At 40.0% G+C, this 22,489-nt stretch overlaps 2 protein-coding genes across 7 annotated transcripts; one reads left to right on the top strand and one right to left on the bottom strand.

Annotated features, from left to right (window-relative positions):
* Positions 1-3,932: 3,932 nt before the first annotated feature.
* Positions 3,933-10,000, top strand: LOC120443328. Of its 6 annotated transcripts, none has more exons than XM_039621763.1 (4): positions 3,933-5,691; positions 7,473-8,519; positions 8,624-8,693; positions 8,830-9,095. In XM_039621763.1, the coding sequence occupies exons 2-4, from the start codon at positions 7,497-7,499 to the stop codon at positions 8,865-8,867; spliced, it is 1,131 nt and encodes a 376-aa protein (XP_039477697.1). In that variant the 5' UTR covers positions 3,933-5,691; positions 7,473-7,496; the 3' UTR covers positions 8,868-9,095. The 6 variants fall into 6 exon arrangements, with proteins under 6 accessions (XP_039477697.1, XP_039477695.1, XP_039477696.1 ...); XM_039621761.1 differs by having other exon boundaries at positions 6,778-8,519; XM_039621762.1 differs by having other exon boundaries at positions 3,933-5,695.
* A 4,469-nt stretch (positions 10,001-14,469) lies between these two features.
* Positions 14,470-20,452, bottom strand: LOC120443409. Its single transcript, XM_039622073.1, has 7 exons — positions 20,197-20,452; positions 19,811-20,009; positions 19,395-19,440; positions 19,228-19,319; positions 15,336-15,446; positions 14,807-15,083; positions 14,470-14,676 (listed from the first exon to the last, which is right to left on the bottom strand). The coding sequence occupies exons 1-7, from the start codon at positions 20,363-20,365 to the stop codon at positions 14,470-14,472; spliced, it is 1,101 nt and encodes a 366-aa protein (XP_039478007.1). The 5' UTR covers positions 20,366-20,452.
* Between the last annotated feature and the right edge of the window lie 2,037 nt (positions 20,453-22,489).

Raw genomic sequence — 22,489 nt, 5'->3', positions numbered from 1 at the left:
GGCCTTATTTAAAAGCAATTTGTAGACACTGGATGTCGAATAAACTTTACCATGCTTGAAAAATGTTTTACATAGCCAAAAGTTTCACTGTTACTTAGGCTTATTGATTTTTTGGGAATATTGTTATGCGAGTTTAAATATAAAAATTAAAGTTACAGTTCCCACCATTAACATTTACACTGTTAGCCTTTGCAGTAATTTCCATAGCTTAGTACTGCAAAATCAACAGTAAAAAACTCTAAAGGATGTTTGCAGTTTAGTACTGTAATTTGCAAGTAATTGTGGGAAAATTCCATGAGATTACATTATTTTTACGGTAACTCACCGTACTCATGGAAACAGCTGTAAAATACAGCAAATGTAACAATTGGTGATGTTACTGAGATTATACTATTACACCATCCGGATTTCTGTTGTTTTCTACTGTAGATCTAAGTGTAATTACCTAAATCCTCATTCAGAGTGTATTACCATAAAATGCAATTCATTGTGAGAGTAGTATCACATGTAAACTACAATATACAGCATCATTTTTAACTTAAGGAGTAAGTTGCAGCTACACTATTTGAAGTATTTGAAGTATAACTGAAGTATACTAAGAAGTACCACGAAATACCCAGCAAGCATTGCAGTGCTTTAACTGTAAAATTAAAACAACTATGAAACAAATAATTGATGTTTTAAACAAGAATTTGTCACAAATTCTTGTGTAATGTCTTTTACCTTCTGAACAGAGTAAGTGGGATAAAAAAAAAAAAATGTTTAAACCATGAGTGAAAAGGGTTAATAGTTAATAAACCTCAACTCTCAAATCATTTTCTCACCTGTTTGCAGGGTTCGTACGGGTGCTTGAAATCCTTGAAAATGCTTGAATTTTAATGTTGTCTTTTCAAGGTTGGGAAAGTGCTTGAATTTCAGATGTGGTGCTTGAAAGTGCTTGAAAATGTAACTGTATTTCATTCACCACAAATAACTATCTGATTAAATAGTTTTCTTATCAGATAGAGAAATAAAAATGAGTCGCAAAATGTAAAAGCAAAATTTCCCCGCCTGGGCTTCCTTGCGTCTGTTTCAACGTGTGACCCCGCCCCTCCCTCGGCCAGTCGGGGATGAGTGTGCTAACATACCTGTAGGTTGCTGTTTAAATGAGTGTATGATGGAAAACGACAGTGGCGGAGTTTGCGCTCTCCAGTCGCATGATAGGTGAGTGCTAGTAAATAATTTTCCAGTACGTGTACGTTACGCATGCAATTTTTTAAAATTATGGTTATTATTTTGCTAGCTATCAAACTCGCTGGAGAAATGATTGAAATGCACTGAGTGTGATGCAGTATGGCAGCGCTATTATGGAATATGCTGTGAACTTAGCTAACATTACTTAGCAGTGATATGAGTTAATTTACTCAAGTGAAAGCTTTAAACATTAGCCCGATACATAACTAGCTAACTTAAGGCTTTCTGATTAACCCTCTGGGGTCGACCCAGAGTCTCCATTTCAACTTGGGTCGAACGTGCGGACTTCAAGATATATACCAGTGTTTAAACTGTGTTGATAGGCCACGTAAAACCGGTGTTTTTTGTTTTTAATAAAACAGTGGCGTTTACTCGGGAAGAAACGGTAAAAACGGCGTTTTATGGAGAGCGCTAGCAAACACGCTTTGCTTGTGAGTGAAAAAAAAAAGAAAAACACTCCTTCCCTATTGGTGGAAAAATGTACCATGTTGACCAATCAAAAAATGATATGGCAACATGTGCAATTTGGTCGTTAGGGAAGAGGGGGAAGTTTTAGGAGTGACCGGCGAAAGAGAGAGAGAGCGAGTGAGCAAAAGACAGAGAGTTTTGATACGTGAGAGATTTGTGACGTTTGCCGTGTTTGGAGTCTCAAGTTAGTGTGTTGTCTTGTGTAGTTAGTGTGTAGTTTTTGTTTTGTGTGTCAGTTCTACTAGTGAATGTCACAGTTGCTGCAAAAAAGCCACCAAAGGCAGATTGCAGTGTAAACGCTGAGTGACACACCTGCCGTCAAACCTGCAGGTTGATCCCTGTGCTGTTCTCCTCTGTGTTATAGTGGACACAAACTATTTTTTGGAGTTGCATAAATAATTTGTGTGCCTTCTTATTTGACGCAGAGCACCTGATTGTTCTGTAAATAGTTTTAAATGGTTATATAAAAAACGTCTGAGCCTTGGCTGCATTTGTTTTAAGGTAAATAGTACCATATAACTTTGTTGTTTGCAAAACTTGTGCATATTTTTAAAAAAATGTACAATTTGCATTTCAAGTTATGAAAATGATTCCTTAAACATGCTTGTGGTTTTTACAGTCAAAAATATCACTTTTTACTCGTATTTTAAATTATGTCTGAATTTAGATAAATTGTGCTGAAATAAAGGTGAAAGGTAAAGGTGAAATATAGAGGCCAAATCAAAAGTAGTCAAAAACGACCAATTATACCCTGGACACCAGAGGGTTAAAGGCTAAAAGCAAAGTTGTCACCAAGTACTGTTTATATTTGTGTGTATTGCTGCAGCATTTTTAAGTATTAACTTGGTGCCTTTGGGTGAAACAATGGTAATATGAGGGACCGATCCATATGGTCACAAAGAATAGCCACTTGTTTCTGTGCTACCGAAGTTCCCCGGCTTTCATTCAAAATGTGTTTATCGTCAGCACCTACACATTAAACTCCTTAAACATTATAAATGTCTTCAAGCTCACACTGAGGCCTGTGGGGCACTATCAGCCACTCAGACAGTACACACATTTATATGTATTTGTATATGAATATTTCATACTTTAAGGCTGCCTGTTTATTTAAGGGAGATGAACAAAATACATTGGAATTGTACATAATAATATCACGGATGATAAATTAGATTTTAAGTAGATGCTTGTGCATTCTTAAAGTCTTATATGTTGAATTGAACTATGTGATCTGTTCAAAGCCTCTCAGTCAGTGCTGTTCTCCATGCCTGTCTGACATGTTATTAGCACAAACACTTTAAAGGTGATCATTTAGGACTTCAGCAATAATACAGACAGCAATGTAGTTAGCAATAAAACAGTTTTATTGGGAATTAACTTAAAAAAACAAACATCTATTTTTGTCACACAGGAAAGAAGCATCAATATCTGATGAGAAGACTTATTTCTGTTTTGTTTTTTTTTGTTGTTGTTTTTTCAAGAGGAGAAGAATATCTAACAAGTTGATTTGTTCACATTTTCACATCTTAATTTTTAAGTGAAATGTGCATTTTGAGTTTATACACTATGTATATAAGGCGGACGTTTCCTTTTGCAGTATTTTTATGTGGGGTATTTTTCTATGTCTTAACAAAAGGGGAGCAAAGGTGTCTTTTCACATGGTCTTACTGAGGTGATGCGAATTGAAACATGCATTCTTTTCTTTCTTTTTTTTTTTTGGGCGGGCGGGGGGGGGGGGGGTGCTGGAAAAGCTTGAAAAGGGACCTTGAAAGTGCTTAAAAAGTGCTTGAATTTGACCCTGAAAAAGGCGTACGAACCCTGTGTTTGCAATATAATTCTGGTACGTGAACTATGAGTGTAGTTCTCTGCAAAGGAAGCCTTCTGATAGTTGGAACTATTATCTGACTGTCTGGGGAATGGAGTGATTAGTTACATGTGAAAAATATGTTTCAACTGGATTTTAATTACTATGTTTCAACCAGAAGTAAGCCAAATATAAACTAAAAAGTAAATCAATAGTATACTTGTAAGTTTAGTATTGTGTTAGAGTAGAGTATATTTTAAGTATACTCTTATAGACTGGAAAGGACATTATGCTAGTACAGTTATAGTGAACAAAAGTACATCTAAAAGTTCATTTCAAGTATACTTCTATATACTAAAGCGGGGCCAATGTAGTCCCCAAGAAGCATTAGTAGTATACTTACTAGGTAACGTATACTTAGACTGATTTCCTAACTACAGTGAACTAACCAGAAGTCTCGGAATATGCTCTGGTGGTCATTTTACACAAGTTCAGGTGTCAAATCCATGAAACCTACACCACTAACCAGCATCAGTCCTACAACTTCACTCTCAAATTTAATAAATTCTGGGACAAGCAGAAACTGTATTTTTAGCGGTGCATTTTGTGGCAGGCCAGACTGCTATAAAATGCACTCTCCTTGTAGCACCACTTCATCTTGATTCAGAAGAGATGTCCTGGATATACATGATAATGTAACACGGGTGTTTTTGTTTGTTCATGTTTAGCGCGTTGGGTTGTGTTTTTAAAGCGAATGTTACGTTTTTAAAGCGTGTTATGCGACAGGTGTGTGTAGCACTGGTTACACATCTCAATGCGAGAGCATTAGTCGAGACCACACCTTTACCTGACGTACAACGTGACGTATGGCGCACACTTTCAAAACAACAATGGCGGATAGAAGATATTGATCGAGGCGGCTAATGCTCCTTTCGCTGGTTGCCAACCACCATTAAATAACAAGAAGAAGAAAATATTTATCTGCTTTTCTTAGTTTTGCACGTTTAAGACGCAATTCAGACTCAAACAAAGCTGCAAAGCAGGAGAACAACATGGCCATCAACTATTCTGTGCCACACATCCAGTTCGCTGCAGCACAGAGTGATGATGAGATGGTGGAAGAACAACAGAGACAATTTACGGACCGTTAACATGTGCAACTTAGAAGTAGTCAGAGGTAACTGGATGGAGTTCAGTCAGGTTAAATGCAAGGTTGATTGGATTATATCTGAAGATCGTATACTATTCGTGACAACTCTGCTAGACTCCAAATTTCTCGTCCATGAGGGAGTATCTCAAAAGTAAATGAAACAACTAAACTTAACACTTTTTCCCTAAAATGGACTGACATGGGAAACATTAAAGTTGGATTGACACCAGCTAATCAGTCTGAAGGTAAGTGTTTTTTCACTTATTCGAGAGAAGTCAGAAATGCGTTCTTATTACTGTTTGTTTTGACTTTTAAGCTACCCTACCAGGTTATTTTCATTCAAATGCTAAGACAAAATATCAATATCTATGAATGTGGAGACTCAAAAGACTAGTTAGGTAATAGTTGCCGATGGATTTATGAGACTTGATAGAAAGTTGGACGTTTGCAACAGGTGAATCGGTGAACTACCGAGGTTGCGCCCAAATGCTTAAAGCTGTTAGCTGGTCAGTGTTTTCAGGTGTGCTTGTACTACCTGTACGGTGCGGAGTGCTGACTAAGTCATGTTAAACCCATTAAAGCGTCGAGCTCAAATATCTTTTCATTTTTGTGCACTGCTCTCTTGTCTTTTCTCAGCACACATTTTCTGTTTATTGAAGCCTTTTGTTAATAATTTTGATCATGTAAAAACTGGGAATTGGTCCCTATTGACAATACTCTTATTTCTTTTATTTTTTTTGCAATGCATATGTCATTTAGTAAAGGTAATTGGTCATTGAACTTTTTGCAACTATGTGTATTTGTAAATTTTGTGGCTTCTGTGCACACAAATTTATATTGTTCAGTTTGCATGTTAAAAGCCACAAACATGTAGCTAACTATAGGCTTTCTTGTGGAACTGAGAACTGTCCTGCCACTTTCAGAACATTTTCTGCCTTTTATTCACATATGCCTAGGAATCACAGAACAAGAAGGGAGACCACTGAGGAGGAATTTTATAAGTTCACTGGTGACCTCAGCTGTCAAGTTCCTGGATGTGGGTATGCTGCACAAAACTTTACAACTCTGTGCCCATCTCAGATTTCACATCAAAGACGGGAAAAAAGTATTATGTCCATTTGAAGATTGCTCTAAATACTTCAGTGTCCGAACATTTTCCAGCCGTATTTCTCGAAAACATAAGTAGACAGTTCAGCAGTCAAGGGCAACAAGAAATTGAGGAATTTGCCATAATACAAGGACAGGACACAGTTAATCTATTAGAAGACAGTTGGCTTTGTGTAATTTAAAAATGCAGGCTGAAATGCTCTTACCAACCAGCACTATACAGAGCATCATAGAGGAATTTCAGGATCTTCTCAGCTGTGCAATGCACGATGTTCTTGCAGTACTGTCTGACAAACTGTCTTCATTTAATATTCCACAAGCAGAAGTGGACAAAATCAATCAAGAACTTTTTTCATAGAGGACTATATATATCTGAGACACAGTAGGTTTCCTGACAAAGCTTTAAAAGCAAAACATCACTATTTGTTACATTATGCAGAGCTTATCCTTCACTTTGGACCACTCATTCGTTTGTGCACCCTTAGGTTTGAGAGCAAGCACTCATATTTCAAAGCATGTACAAGTTCAGTCTTGCATAACTTTGTCAACTTATGCAAGACTGAACGGCATCAGTTACTGCAGTCCTACCTCTCAGTGGGCCAAATGTTTCCACCTATAGTTCAAATGATTGGAGAAACAAGTGATTAGAATCCTCATCTTTACAACGCTCTCATTCAAGAAGCTGTGGCAAACTTTGGATGTGTCAGCAGTTGTCTACAAAGGTACCAAGTATGTCAAAGGCTGTTTCCATTGTAGATGACACTGATGATGGCTTGGTTTTTGGGAAGATAGCTGTTATACTTGTTAACGATTCTGAATTGTACTTTGTGCTCGAGTTGCATCACTCAGTACTCCTCATTGACCTTGGACTTCACTGCTTGCGTTGCCCTACAGAAAGAAGTGTTTGTGTAAATGCTGACAGTCTGATGGATTATTACCCACCACCACTTTATAACATGGCAGGCCTTTTTGTTGTCTCCCTACACCATTCAGTTTCCTCTTAATTCTCTTTCAGGGATGGAAATTGAAGAGGAACTCACAAGCCTCCTGCCGACACTAGACAGAGAGAAAATAATCTGCATTGTAGAACATCTGACGGACGTTATTGGTGTACAACAAAAAAGTAAAAGTGTTTGTGGAGGCGGAAGATCTCAAACCCTTTCTCACACCAATTCAAATACGTAAACTACTTCTTGCATTTAAAGGAGGTTTGTGTAGGTTCTGTACAAATCATAGACTTGAGTCTATGATTTGAAGGTCACTCATAGACTCATATGTCACTGATTAGCTTGATTAGCTTTTTTTTCTCTTCACCATACTACACATGTACTTTGACAGTATAATATTGAAGAGTGTTTTGGGGCTCACATTGTCTGGTAGATACTTAACACGGAAAACATAAACAAAAGTAGACACTAAATCTAACACCATTAACCTTTCATTGGTAGTGGTACAACTAAGGGTTTGAAATTGTGACATACTGTAAAATATATTGACTCAAGGTCTTTTCAATGCAAGACCTTGAGTTTGTAGTTCTTTTGCAGTCCTGGGATTGCTTCTTTTCATCTTCAGACAAGGTCCCAAAAAACTGCCTTGCCGTTAGTACTCAATCCTAATTGAAGCGTTCATCTTTTAGTGAGGACATATTTGTTGACGTAGTAGCTTTTTAAGGTAACTTTTCCAATGATCTTTATTTATTTATTTGTTTAGATGGCAACAGACCAGAGAACCTGAATGACACCATTACTCTGGAGCCTTGCCCTGCTGCATCAGCTGAAACATCAAGCCATCCACGTCCACCCCTCCTCCTCCACGTCCACCACTATGTACAACCATTACTCCAGCTCTTGGGTCTCACACTTACAGATTCCTTGGGAAAGATTTCCACTCCGACTGTCGCATGCAATCACAAGAGGGGACAGAGCTCATCCAGAGGACAGGAGAAGTATGGTTAGAATTGTTGTGGAAGCCATGCAAGTTCACTGCAGGAACCCTAAACGTGCATCTTGTGAAGAAGTTGCTAAAATCATTGTAAACAGATACCCTCAAACATTTGCAGATTTTACTGAAAAGGGAGAAAGACTGGGTTGTGGACATTATTCACTACTAAGAAGCATCAAATCTAGAGTTGAACATGTTAATCGAGATAATACAACACATAGACTTCGTCAAACAAAGAGAACCAGGAATGAGGAAGACTACAGTCCCAACAGTAATGCAACCTCACCTAAAAAAGTTAGATGCCTTGTTGATAGCTACAGTTGTATAAATTGGCAACCAGTTGAACTTCCTGAGGGGGAAACCCCAGCTTCTTCAGAGGAAAAGAAGCACATCTTGTTAACAATTTTTAATTCAGAAGGACCTGGAGCTGTGGAGAGACCTGATGTGGATGACTTCATGTGCCTCACATATATTTCTCAGCGCCAGCTTATCAACAGTTGTCCCTCACTTTCAGTAGCTGTAATTCAGGAGCAGTGGCCATTCTTGTTTACTCAGAAAGGTCTTTCGAACCACTTTTACAAATTCACAGGCATCGATATCAGTGAGCGCTTAGGTCAGGCCCTCATAACCAAAGGCAGAAGGATTGTTAACTATTTCTCCAGCCAGAAGCTCAAATGGAACCTTGGTATAAGGACACTCATCCAGCAGATAGAAAGTGAGGGAGTTTTGACCAACAACAAGGTTGGCACAGCAACCATACTTCTCATGATGAAGTATTACAAGGAAGATGAAGACTCCCTCTTTGTCTTAGCAGATGTAAGCTTCTTACATACAGCTCTAGGTTTAATGCTGTTGCTTGCTGTCCTGTTTTTTGTTGGGTTTTTTTGTTACATAAAATGTCTCGGTCCTTTTTCTGGCAGGAAACATCTACCAGGATGTCCCTTGAAGCAGAGAGCAACCTGCCAATCACTCCAAGGCTGATTATGCTTGGTAAGAAGTCATTTATGAAGTAGAGCTGATTAGACCATATTAAAATTTCTGTTTGGCACAGGAGCTTTTCGTGGACACCGGTATCCAGTCTCTTTTTTCGTAGCTCAAATTTCTGTAATTTCCTTTATAAACCAAGGTTGTTGGACATGTGTCTCAGTGAACCCAGCAAGGTAACAATATCAAATTTCAAATTACATATTACTGATCAACATAGTAGTCTAGCTACACCAACAGCAGAAATACTAAAGTCAATACTGTAAAGTTTAACAGCAGCACAAACTATAAACTCCAAAATAACCATACAGTTGATTCATCTCCGGTAATTTAATTGGGCTGACTCTTTGTTAGGTGTGTTTAATGTGCAGAATAATTCCCAATTATGTACAATTATAATATGTTAAAACGGACTTATGTGCATAAGGCCATTAATAATTAACTGTACGTAGCTATTTGCTTTATGACTATCTAGACAGTGTGAAGAAGTGAAGTATTGAAATTATTTTATGTTGCAACATGTTGCCCCTATACATACAGGACAAAGTTCAATGACTGCCACCTGCTGGATGGTGAGTGCAGAGGGGCGTGTAATTGTTGAGCTGGACAAAGAGAACACCTTTGCTGATGCGATGTCTTCTTTGGTCCATTCTATGTATTGAACCTGGAATACCAGGAGTCAGCGTGTGCAACATTGGAACTAATTCAGAGCTATATTTGAACAGTTAGCTAATAGTGATAGATGATGAATAAATTATCCCTAAGTAACTCATTATTTCAAATCACAACTCAATGTTACTGTATGTTACTATTTATTGTGGCATGCTTTAAGGTTTTTTGTAAGGATAAACCCTGAAGAGGGAACAAAATGTACCTCCAAGGTCGGCACAAGCAGAAAGACTGGGACCACTGTGAAGCGAAAGGTTGTTCACATTAACCCTCATGTCACAACTTTCCTCCAGCAGCTTACTGAATTTGAGTGGAGAACTTCAAATTAGGTAACTGTTGTTGCCATTTTTAGTGAATTTCTTGTATAATTTAAGTGACCAATGTGTTGTTACCTGTGTCTCCACAGATGATCCATGACCCATGCTTTCTGGACATTTACACAAGACGAACAACAATGAAGACAAGCTCTCTCACCATCTTACAAGAAGCTGTCTCTGTCCAATAGGTTTTTTGAGTGCAACAGTTTTGATTTTTTTTTTCCTTCTTTTACCCGTTTGTTAAAAATTATTTCAGCTACTTACACTTTAATTGTCACATGTATTGGCTCACCCTACAAATCAATGAACTCAGTCCACAAAGCAAGATCAGGGTTCAGTGCAGGTCAGTCAAGTTCCTTCACACCACACACACTCATCCATGTCCTTGTGGACCCGGCTTTGTGCATTGATTTGGTGGTGTGAGCCAGTATTTTGGATAAAGTGTATATAAAGGCAGAAGTGTGGGGCTTGATATTATATTCATTACAATTCAGTTTATTTATATGGTGCCACCAAAATGAATGCCAAGACACTTCACATTGTAGGTTTAAGACCCTACAAAATATAACTGAGAAAACCCAACACTTGAGCATATGTTGTCTGCCATGATATGGATATGACATAATATCGTTATTGTTTGTATAACCATCTGAGAAAATAATGGATTACATGGTTTAGTAAAAACAAATGCTTCCTCAATCAAAATATGTTTTCAGTTCTTTTCAGTTTTTGATTTTGGAAATGTGTATTTCATCAGGGAAAAATCAGAACAGAAATAAAAAGTGGTGTAAAGCACATGAATTATTTTGTGTGTGTGTGTGTGTGTGTATCTATCTATCTATCTTGATCAATCGATCTTTAGTGGGTATATATGTCACGGTATAATGATAATATTAGTCCATAACTGCTCAGGGTCCCTGGGTCGTTCAGACCCAGGACCCTGACAGTACCCCCCCTCTAAGGGTCGGCTCCCGACGACCCTAAAACAAATACACAAAAACCAAAAATCACAGTACAACCAACCCAGGGCGGGCGGCGGGGGGTCCAGGACGGAGGGCCGCAAAACCTCTCCGTCAAACAGTCATCACCAAACAACAAAAGAAAAACACAGTTCGACAGTCCAACCCCCCGGTCCAGTTGCCGAAAACAGTTCTGGAGGCCGACCCGAAGGACGGCAAGACCAGCGGGACCTGCTGTGGGTCAGGCAGTGGCGGCAAGACAGTTCAGGCGGCCTACCTCTAACCCCTTTGAGACAACGCTGCAGCTCTGGCGGGCGGCCATGGGTCCGGCAGCCATGGGTCCGGCAGCCCCGATGAAACTGTTCTGGCGGCTTGCCCCGGCTCCAGTGACGGCGGCGGCGCTGCTGCCCCTCCGGCGGCTTGCCCCGGCTCCAGTGACGGCGGCGGCGGCAGCGGCGCTGCTGCCCCTCCGGCGGCTTGCCCCGGCTCCAGTGACGGCGGCGACGTTGCTCCGATGAGCAACAGCGAGGTGTGGCACCTGATCTACGATGCGCCGTTCGCGGACGTGCTGGCCGTGCGGGTCGCGGACATGCTGGCCGTGAATGGCGTGGAGGGCGCGCCGGACGCGGGCGGCGTGGAGGGCGCGCCGGACGTGGAGGTCCCTCCGGCACACTGACCTCCAGTTCCGGCTGAGCGGGTCCCTCCGGACCTCCAAGCCCCCCTGGTGGCAGCGCGGGCTCCACAGGCCCGCCGAGCTCCTCCCGCTCCCCGATCTCCTCTGCTGGCAACGCCGGTCCCTCCGGCTTGTTGAGGTCCTCCAACAGCGGCGCGGGCTCCTCAGCTGGTGGCGCGAGCTCCAGCTCCAGCTCCTGCTCGCTGAGCTCCAGCTCCTGCTCGCTGAGCTCCAGCTCCTGCTCGCTGAGCTCCTGCTCCTGCTCCTGCTCGCTGAGCTCCTGCTCCTGCTCGCTGAGCTCCTGCTCCTGCTCGCTGAGCTCCTCCAGCAGCGGCGCGGGCTCCTCAGCTGGTGACGCGAGCCCCTCCGGCTCGCCGAGCTCCTCCGGCTCGCCGAGCTGCTCCTCCGGCTGCGGTGTGGCTACAGATGGTTGATCCGGAGGCGAAGATGGTAATGCGGTAGCTGCAGGTGGAGTATAAGGTGGCTTGCTGAGCTCCCGCTCGGGCGGCGCGAGCTCCTCCGGCTCGCTGAGCTCCTGCTCGGGCAGGGCAGGTCCGGGTGGCGACGTAGCAGCAGATGGTGGCGAAGATGGCAGAATGGTGGCTGCAGGCAGATGAGACGACGGCGGTGCTACAGCAACAGATGGTGAAGCAGCGAGTGGTGTGGAGACCTCTGACCGAGGTGATGTTACCTGTGCTGTCGGCTGGCTTACGGCAGCGTCAGCGGCGTCATCGTCTACTGCAGACACAAAAACAGATGGTGAGGGAAAGGAAAGAGTGTCCGTATTACTCACCACAGCCGGCTCTTGAGATGTCCGGGAAGTCGGCTGCGGTGAGGAACGCCGGCGGCGTGAACGTCGTTTCCGGGTAGACGTCGGGGCCGGCGTGTCAGGCTGTGAATCCCCCAGCTCGCCGGGCTGGTGGGCAGCCTGAGTAGGAGAGTGGAGGTGGAGGGTAGAAAGCAGGAAGTCCAGGACTACTGAATTAAGGGAGTCCACCAGCCAGGGGAATTTAAACAGCGTCTCCTGCAGCCGCTTCTCCAGGGCGCGACGCAACCCCTCCTTCTCCCACCATAGCTCACAGAGTCTATAAACTTTGTCCATTACCTCCCTCCTAAGCCTCTCCTCAGAGACCGCTGGGTCCATGCTTGGCGGGATCATTCTGTCACGGTTCGGCATGGCAGACCGTGGGGGGTGTGAGGAAGGAGGACCCAGGCGCGGTGCTCTGTGTGCGAACAGTGCGTTTATTTACAGTGATGGAAACAACAACAATAAATCCCCGTGCTTTCCCCAGACTCCCGTGTCGTGTCTTCTCCCAGTGTTTGTGCTCTCCGCTCCCGTGTCTCAGCACTCCCCGTGCTGGCTGCTGTCTGGCTCTCCACACCTCTCCTGGGGATACAATAGAAGCAGCCGTCAGGACACATATAACCGCAGGCATACACACACTAACTTGGCTCAACGGGAAGACTAACGTGGAGTCTCATGGAATGATCCCGCGTCGGTGGGAGCTCCAAGACTCTCTTAAGTAGCTCCCCCGACGAGGCCTGATCAGGAGCAGGTGTGTGGCTTTGGGTGTGGCCAGTCCGCCAGCAGGGCCACACCCACCAGGCCAGAAGGCGCCTATAAACGAGTGCTCATACACATACAAGCAGGGAGAACCAGGGACAGCCATACAAAATATATATAATGATAATATTAGTCCATAACTGCTCAGGGTCCCTGGGTCGTTCAGACCCAGGACCCTGACAATATATATGTTTTTATATAAATAAATAAATAAATGGTACCTTTTTTTTAATACAATACAATTTTTTTTTTAACCCTCCAGTCTCTTACAGTATGTTACTGTTTCCTTAAATTACGGTAAATTACGACGTGTTAAACAGTAAATGACCGCCTGTAGGAACACGGTATCCTCTAGCAGAGATTAATATTTTTGGTACTGATGATGCATGATAACGGTAAGTTAATGGTAAATATATTGCAGTTTATTACCTTGTAGCGGGCTTACAGTGACATACCGTGAATAAACGGTAGTATACCAATTTCTTAATCACAGTATGATGTTACTTTGTTGACGTAATTTACGACATAACGACATAAAAAAAGCTACAGTGCGTTACCATAATTTGTCCAAGAGTATTATACCACAACAGCAAAAAACGGTATCATCCTGCACAACGGTAAGCTACAGTAATACGGCGTCACGGTATGACGCTGGCAACAGTGACGCCAGTATGTTACCGTAAAGTGGAGATGAAAAGTCTAACAGTGTACATTTGAAGTTAAGGAACTAATGATTGTGTTTAGGGTTGTTTTGTTAACTTAAAGTCATTATCATGCATCCGATTCACATCATCTCTTTGTTTGAAGCAGTTTCATGGATTACAAGAGGTGAAAAAAGTAGATTAATACTAAAGCTGTATTAAATGTTACACACAGTCCAATGCTGTTGAATATAATGATAATAAAAATCTGCCACACTGTCAGCTGTGGTCAAGCTATTTAATTACTGCATGCAGGACAGCTAACACACATCAAAACATTACAGTTCTACAGTCATGAGAGGTTTTTGTCACTTTCAAGCTGTTATCAATAAAGTCAAGTTTTGAGCTATGAAAATTGGATGATAACTTTCCTGATTATTTTTGAGGTTGTTTGAAATCATTTTGTAAATCAAAGGAAATATGCTTGAACACCCCAAATTAAAATCCAGAAGTTGTCAAGGACATGGATTTGGAGCAGCAGTTATAGGACAAGTTACATTCTAAACTGGTCGCCACTCCATCAAAGTTAAGAAAAAGAATTCTTGTCAGACTGTAAATAAAGTTGATTCATTGAATATTGCCTTTACAATTAAATAAAAATAGAAATCAGCAAGAATAGGCATGATGGCACCTAAACAAAATTTTATTGAAGCTATTATTAAACAAAGGACTTACATGAGAACAGAAAGCATTTATCATGTTACCTTTGCATTAACTGACAGATTATCAGGAAAATATAACTGTAAACTCATCTAACACAAAATGTATTAACATTAAAAACTGAAAATAAATATTGATGCAGACTTTTAGTAACTGTCCTTGGATACAAAAACTGATAATTCAACATAATGTAAACATCTGTTAGGGCATCTTATTTTCAACCATCACTCTAGATAAAGCTATAAAGCCTGCCTGTTCTCAAGAATGCCTTCCACATACTGGACAAGGGAACTGTAAATGTCAGCCCCATAGGACATAGAGGGTTCCATGGGATTGAAAAGGTGTCTCACTCTTTCCAAATCCTCACTGTCAAGTGGAGACACAAGTTCTGGAAGGTGAATACCAGTTTGGTCCAAGTCTGCAATGTCCACATCTGGATACTCTGCCTGAAATTAGACCCCATCAATTCAGGAAGTCTTTAAAATACATGCTTTATTAATTTTGTCAATGATATACATATTTTTTTTTTTTTTTTCAAAAAAGCGATTTGAAGAATTTAGAGATGTGTAATCATACCACAATACTTTCAGGAGGATTGACTGGATTCTGAGTCTTTCCAATCTCCCATAGTTGGTTTGGGGTGTAGTTCCACTCTGTCCTAAGAGAGTGATTGTTCCAGCCTTCAATAAACGTCTCCAAATCTGCTTGGATTCGTGGCAAAAACACATACTGTGCACAAAAAAGGTCAGTACAGTTTGTTGGATCCAAGAGTCTGTCTTCCTCAAGTCTGTGAAGAAGATCGTAGTAGATGTTGGTGACAACATTCCAAACGTCATGCCACAGGCGCTCTATCCTTTAAAACAAAAGAAAACAAAAAAAACATTTTTTTTTTTTTTAAATCACTATACAGTGACATTCATCCTCATAAAATGAAATAATTTCCAAGCATTCTGTGCAAACAAAATGTTATGGGAACTTGTTATAATTTGAAGTAACACAGTAATTCAGTTTTAAACGTAATTTTGTTAATAACACATTCAATAATTAACGCCAGAATACTACACCTGGCATTCAAAAATATGTTTTTGTTGTAAATTAGGAATACCTTTGGTTATGCATGCTTTTGCCAGACATAAAGCTTCCTCTACCACAGCCCCGAACTTCAAACATGTATCGAGCAATGTCAACATTCTCAACTCCTTGGTCTCCCCTCACTCTAGAAATATGAAAAACAAAGGACACAGAAATTACAGAGGGTCACATTTTAGCAATATTTAAAAGTTAATAATTTAAAGAAAAATGTGAATGTTTTACATTCAACTGTATAATATTTTTAGGGCTCTTTGAGCTCTTATGCAGAGCTATATTTGTAAATATTTTCCCCAAAAGTACAATGCACAACTAGCAATGTTAACTTGCAAAGTCAGTGAAATGGTTGTTCTGTCACAGTCTGGCTGAGCAGCTTACTGTGTGAAGTATGAATAGTGGACCCAAGTGCAGACAAAAATGGAATGTGGAACAAAACTTGAATGTTAACACAAAGCAAGGCGTTTCTTAAGGCTGGTAAAAACTATACAAAACAAAAGGCAGAGATGAAGCTAAACTGGGCAGACTAAAGATAAACATAAAAACCAAAACATGAAACTCGCCGTGGATACAAAGATACCTGAAACCTGGAGCGTAGAAGCAGAGACACATGGAAATATGGCACAAACGACAACAGACAACATGACAAAGAATGAACAGAAACACACAGACTAAATACACACAAGTGTGATTAGAGGAAATGAAAACACATGGGAAACAGCTGACACTAATTTGACATATTCGTCCATATTTATCTGATCTTCTACATTTGTACCACATTTGTACTCGCCCACTCATACACTTCGCTCTTCTTCAGCTTCCCTTCTGTCTGTTCCACATGCTTGCCTAACTACAATGGGACTCAGAGCCTTTAGTTGTTCTCCCCCAAGACTTTGAATGTACCTCCACCAGATCTCCGGACCACAAACTCTTTCACCACTTTTAAGTCACTACTCAAAACCCATCTATTCAGAATTGCATACACCTGATTCTGTATTAGTCCATTTTAACTTGCTCAGCTTTTATACTGTCATGCTTGCTTTTTTCTTCTTTAACTTATGTCTAAATTTTATTTGCAATGTTTCAATATATTGAATTGTTGCTATTGTTCTTGTGCTATTGTAGACTTGTAGTCAAGACCGCCTAATCCGAGACCAAGACAAGACCAAGACCAGAGGGTATCGAGACCAAGACAAAGACCAAGACCAGAGGGTATCGAGACCAAGACAAGACCAAGACCAAGACCAAGTTGAGACGAGACCAAGACCGAGACCGAGTCGAGACGAGACCAAGACCAAAACCAAGACCGAGACAAAAAAAGTCTTTAAACTGCAGCCAGATGCTGCTTCGTTTACAGGCGTCAGGCATATTTATGTGTTTTTGCTTTCGCACAGCCCTCCTCACCGCTGTCTACTGTCTCACTCACTTACTGAGAGGACAGACGCACGCTCCACTTGACTGTCGCGTCTCTCACCCTCTCTGTTTTTCACATAATGATATTATCCTATATCCTCGCATGTGATTGGCAACAATATGGAGGGATTGGAGCATAACTGAGCCACTGTGTGAGAGCTGAGCAGCGAAAGGAAATTAAGTGAGGGTAGAAATGACTGAAAGATTATTAGGCTCTGTTTTGAGTTTTGTTCAAAAAGAATGACTTCATATAGGAAAAAAATAAATATCACATATGCAGGACACCTTAAACTAGTTTTTAATTAAGCAGCAAGGCAGAACAAAGTCGGGCCTGTATCAAGACACAGGGACTAAATCCCAATTCAACCAGACCCAGAACTGATCCGAATTAAAACAGGACTACAACAGTTCAAAATCAGGACTACTTAGGACTTAACCAAGACGGAACCAGAATCAGAACTAGATGATAGTAGCACTGAAAATCATCATAGACCTGCACTACACTTATTTTTTTTAATTCTACCAAAGTACACTATTTAGATTCTGAAAAGTTTATATAATTATTTAGCCTTGTTGTGCAAACAAGCCTGCATAACTTAATAAATATAGAATTTGAAAAGTAACAAATGGTATCTAAAAAGAAACAGGTACTAGATACATGTTCTGATGAGTTTTGGCAAACAACCATTTGACTAACATGTGTGTCTCACCTGCTCTTGTTCGATCTCTGTTCTGTCCTCATTCTCCATCTCCCTCTCTGCTCCTCTCTCTCCCTCTCTGTTCCTCTCTCTCCCTCTTTGTGCTGACAATCAAGCCAAACACCAACATCATCAAATATACAGTTGAAACCAGATATTTACATACTCTTCAGATAAAAACACAAACACTTTTTAATTGTAACATCAAATCAGACTAAATGTTTATTTTTTTAGATTGATAAATATAAAAAACATATTTGTTAACTTTAAGAGTAAAGAGAAAAACTATATGTATTTCTTAATTGCAAATGGCACCAAATTGTATTCAAAATTGAGCCACACTTATGGAGCTCCACAATTCTGTTCCTGGTGTTTTGGTTGACATCTCTTGATTTTCACATGTCACAGAAACAGGCTCTGTGTTTTGCCTTATATGCATCCACAGCTGTGCCACCAATTTACTCACATGGACTCTACTAACCTATCAGAAGCTTCTTAAGCTCAGAATGGAATGTCTGGAGTTTTTCTTATTAATTAACAATAAACTTAGTGTATATGTTCTCCTAAATTTGATGAAAGGGATAAAAATAGACAGCTCTGTCTCTCTTTATTCTGTCATTAAACTAATTCAAAAGATATTTCAACATTTATTTATCTAAAACAAAAGTTTACTCTAAATTAATGTTTAACAGTAAAAATAGTTTTTATGTTTTCTACCTAAAGTGTATGTAAATATCTTGTTTCATCTGTGAATATACTGCTGTGTATTGAAATTTCTCTTGTTTTGCATAGATATACTGAACAACATACAAAGCATAATATATAAAATAACATCTACCTGAGTTTTTTTTCTTTGAAAGAAGCTTCTTATGTCCATTGTTGTGTTCATCAGTACACAATTGAAACCGATTTAGAGAGTTTGTTTAGCCGTGGAGGGTAACAACTGAAAATATGAAATGTAGGCTAAGACTCTCTAAAAATCAGCATTGTTGTTCGGCTTTTTATTTATCCATTTGTTGATTCACTCGAAGAGCAAGTAGCTTGTAACCAACTGATCAGTTTGATATCAATCTTTTGTGATACACCGTCATATTTACATTATTAGTTCAGTACGAATGATTTGCTTTGGTACCTGGTCAAACTTAAGCTCTCCTCTGTCTGCAGCAAACTCGCAGGCAGCAGCTTCTCCCTCGCTCACATGCGTGCTGTGCTCAGTCGCCTAGTACCTGAGCTCGGATCATACCAAAATTAGGGGAATTTACGACGGTGCCCCATGCTTCTGAAAAAATGACCCGGCTTAAGCCCAGTAAGCCACCCCCGCTCCGCTAATGGTTGACTCCAAATCTCCGGAACACTATGTCGATTTGAGAACGGAAGATCGAAACAGCGAGACCAAGACCGAGACAAGACAAAAGTCCGTCGAGACCAAGACAAGACCAAGACAAAAGTCCATCGAGACCAAGACCGAGACCAAGACAAAAGTCCGTCGAGACCAAGACGAGACCAAGACCACGTAAAAGTGGTCTCGAGACCGGTCTCGAGACCAAGACCGGTCTCGAGACATCCAACTCTATGCTATTGTAAGGTAACCTTAAGGTGTTATAAAACGTATTATTATTATTATTATTATTATTATTATTATTGTAGTATTTCTCTGCAAATAGAATACAAATTATAGCAAAATTCAATCATTTCCAGACAGCAAGCATGTGTGTCAGGCACGAATGTGTATTCAAAATTGAAGTGAGACTGATTTAAGCCTCTATAATCGAATGTGAACAGCAAGTTTTTGCATTATACCTCGATGGAAATCCATGCTTCTGTACAGCCTCAAGGAAGAACGTCAGTGCTGTAGAAGCCTTGTTGTTCTTAGCTGCTTTCAAGTACAAGATCTGAAAATAAAGAGACATTATGGAAGTACTATTACTAGCATCACATTTTCTGCTATTTTAGTGAAGAATGCAAACCTTCCTTGAGAAGCCATCAACACCACCAAACATCACAAGTCCATATCTGTAAAGAGACAAAGACACAGCCCCTAAGACTTCAGCCACTGAGTATAATTAATTAATTGCATTTTTCACCAATAATCAAGATATAAAACATTACAAGTTAGGACTTGTCAAATTTGAAAGTGGATCGCACATTTCTAAAAGCATGCAAAGGCTGGTGAACTTCTCTTAATCTGTTAGAATGTAGAGAATATATATATATATATATATATATATATATATATATATATATATATATATATATTACTGCTAACTTGGAAGGCAGTAAAGTAATGGGGTAATGTATAATACAGTGTTTGCATATGCATGATTGAGTTAAATATTAATGGGCCCAAATGTGACCTATGACTATTGAGTTATGTGAAACTTACCTAATTAACTTATGGTTGGTGTCAATGTGGAGCAGTGACAGAGGACCAGGAACACTGTATGTCCTTCTAACAACACATCCAAGATTTGCCATCCTTTCAAGGATTCCAGCACTGTCAACACAACGCATGGAATCCCATACTCTGTTCCACTGCACCCTGTGGCCCAGTGCCCTGAGGCGTCCTTTAACCATTCTGTAGCCTAAAAAGACATCCCATATTGAAACAATTACAACAGCACATTGGAAGGCAGTTATAGTACAGTAAATCAAACTACTAACTAATCATGACATTCAGCTAGTGTTATTCATGTAAATATGAAAGGCTGCTAGCAAGAAAAATAAAATAGAATCTTATTACAAGCATTATTTTTCACATGAATAACTAACCCAGATCTTTCGATTCCTGTTTTATGGCTGCAATTAAGTTGTCAAGTTCATCATCTGATAGTGAGCTGTAGGTTGCCGTTATTGAGAGGCCCCACTCTTCCATTCTTCGTCGGACTGTTTTCTGCGATATGCCCAAAAGCTTGGAGATACAAGGAATGGAGAGGTCCATCTGTATTAGATCTTTGAGGTGGTCTTTGGAAACATAGAGCTTTGCCCTCCCCCGTTCACCAGCTGAGCTGTCAACAACAATGGCAGACCTTCTTGCATCCATATTGGAATGGATGAGGCAGATGAGGTGGTGAAGAGCTTCAACTACCTAAAAAATGGTTGCATTAAAATATTTAGTTGGATGAAATCCTAGAATTCAGTTTTACCATGTTAGTAACATTATTCTTATCCCCAATCTTTATATTGAAACACATAACAAAATTTCATCTTGGATTTAACAAAGCAATGGATGACAGGTTTATTTGTATAGCATAATTACTACACTGTAAAATTAACATCATAAGATACATAAGAATGGCATATATTGAAACGATTTTTAAAGGTAACCAAAACTAAATCAAATAAACCTACCAGTGATGGAACATTAATATGAGCAGAAAGAGAACAGACTAGAGTTGATGCGTTCACGCAGAGGAACTCAATATGATCAAGGTCCAAGGGCTGCTGTTGGTAGGACTGCACCAGCCTATTTTGAAGGTTTTGGAAAACATGTCTTCCTAAAGCCACCTGAAAGAAGAAAAAACTTATGGAATTACTGATATCATATGAAGTGCATTGAAGGAACAATGAAATGTCAAACTGCGTAAAACTCAATAAAACCAAATAATATTCTCATGAAAATCTTTTTATTTTGATTAACTTTGTAATATAGTAAAGAAACTGAATTGCATTAAAAATTATTTTTAAATATGTTCTATCCTGTGCCACCTTGCTGTATTCAAAAAATTCAGACAACATTACTTTAATAATGAAAAAAAATTAACCCACCAAAGAGTCACAGGTACATCCCAGGTTCTCTGTTCTGGAGGGAGATAGACCAAGGTCCACTTGATTTACAGTCACCTGTTAAGTAAAACAATCAGACAATTTTCAAAGATTTACACATTTCTCTATGGATGTATCATACACTCTCCTATTTAAGAAGGGTTCTCTCTGAAGTACCCCGTGGACGTTCCCATGATGACACAGATGACCCACAAATTTAGTATAGCACACTTCAAAACACATAACCAGATGAAGAAAGACTTTAAGAGTCCCTAAACACATTTGACATCTGTTAGGGTTGAACATTTATGTACAAGTTTACAAAATTATTAATTATTATAAGGCTGTTTCATTATTTTTTTTTAAGATGTACACAATGCAAATGTGCTCATAAGCATGTTGGCACTCCACGTTTGAAGGTTGAGAGCGTCATTCAGCGCTGTATTTGAAATATTGCAGGGACACATAGAGTGCAGATGGGTTTTTTGCAGCATGCTTACAAACACACGATAATGGTTAGATTAGTCTCTGGGTTAGGGAGTCTGGACAAGATGCCCTGAACTGGGCCTTAGAATCAGCATCTGTTTTTATTGTCACAGTATATAAGCTGTAAAACCCGTTTCAGCATTATCCTTTTTGGGAAGCTGGTTCACATAAAAGGCTGGCACTATAAACTTGTAATTTCAACTGCTGAAGCAAATTCAATCTTTTTAAATCTTTTTCTCCTGAATTCCTTCTTAAATTTTTGAACACGACACATCCAGCAAAGCAAATATCACCAGACATTAGCTTACTGACAACAGACAGACACTGCACTAGAGTTACTACAGAAGCATTCTTGGTCAATCTGGTACTGTATGACAGAGTATTTCTTAATGTCACTGCCTATAAGCTGTCATAAATCCCAAAACCCTCACTGAAGCTAGGTCCCCTACCTTTCAGTAGCTGCTGAAAGTTGTTGTATACTGTAATTACTGTAGTATTACTCTAACACAAACTCGGGGGTGACCTGGGACCAGTGCTAAGGTCAAGTCAGAGCATTTCAGTTCCAATTATTACCAAAACGACATCTCATCGGGATTAAACTTAAATCCAAACACATAATTCTCCAGGATGCTGATGTTTAAGCAGACAGACCGTGCCACACAGGAGACTATTTGAACGCATGCAACACTAGGGCGAATGTTGAGAGCCCTTTTTAAGCTAGCTTTTGGCACCGTGAAAAATTACAGTGTAGTAACCGAACATGAAATTCAAAAATATATGTCTGGACAATTAGCTTGTTCCAGTAAACCATAAA

This window comes from Oreochromis aureus, linkage group 13 (genome assembly GCF_013358895.1).
Source record: "Oreochromis aureus strain Israel breed Guangdong linkage group 13, ZZ_aureus, whole genome shotgun sequence".
Lineage (NCBI taxonomy): Eukaryota > Metazoa > Chordata > Actinopteri > Cichliformes > Cichlidae > Oreochromis > Oreochromis aureus.
Note: the sequence above shows the minus strand (reverse complement) of the source record. Positions and strands in the feature narration are given on the sequence as shown.

Coding starts and splice junctions, on each gene's coding strand:
- LOC120443328 (XM_039621763.1), top strand. CDS start 7,497: ATGACACCATTACTCTGGAGCCTTGCCCTGCTGCATCAGCTGAAACAT. Junction 8,520..8,623: donor CCCTCTTTGTCTTAGCAGAT/GTAAGCTTCTTA, acceptor TTTTTCTGGCAG/GAAACATCTACCAGGATGTC. Junction 8,694..8,829: donor TCCAAGGCTGATTATGCTTG/GTAAGAAGTCAT, acceptor TTATAAACCAAG/GTTGTTGGACATGTGTCTCA.
- LOC120443409 (XM_039622073.1), bottom strand. CDS start 20,365: ATGGACCTCTCCATTCCTTGTATCTCCAAGCTTTTGGGCATATCGCAG. Junction 15,447..19,227: donor AAGCATGGATTTCCATCGAG/GTATAATGCAAA, acceptor TCATATTTCTAG/AGTGAGGGGAGACCAAGGAG. Junction 14,677..14,806: donor ATCCTCCTGAAAGTATTGTG/GTATGATTACAC, acceptor GTCTAATTTCAG/GCAGAGTATCCAGATGTGGA.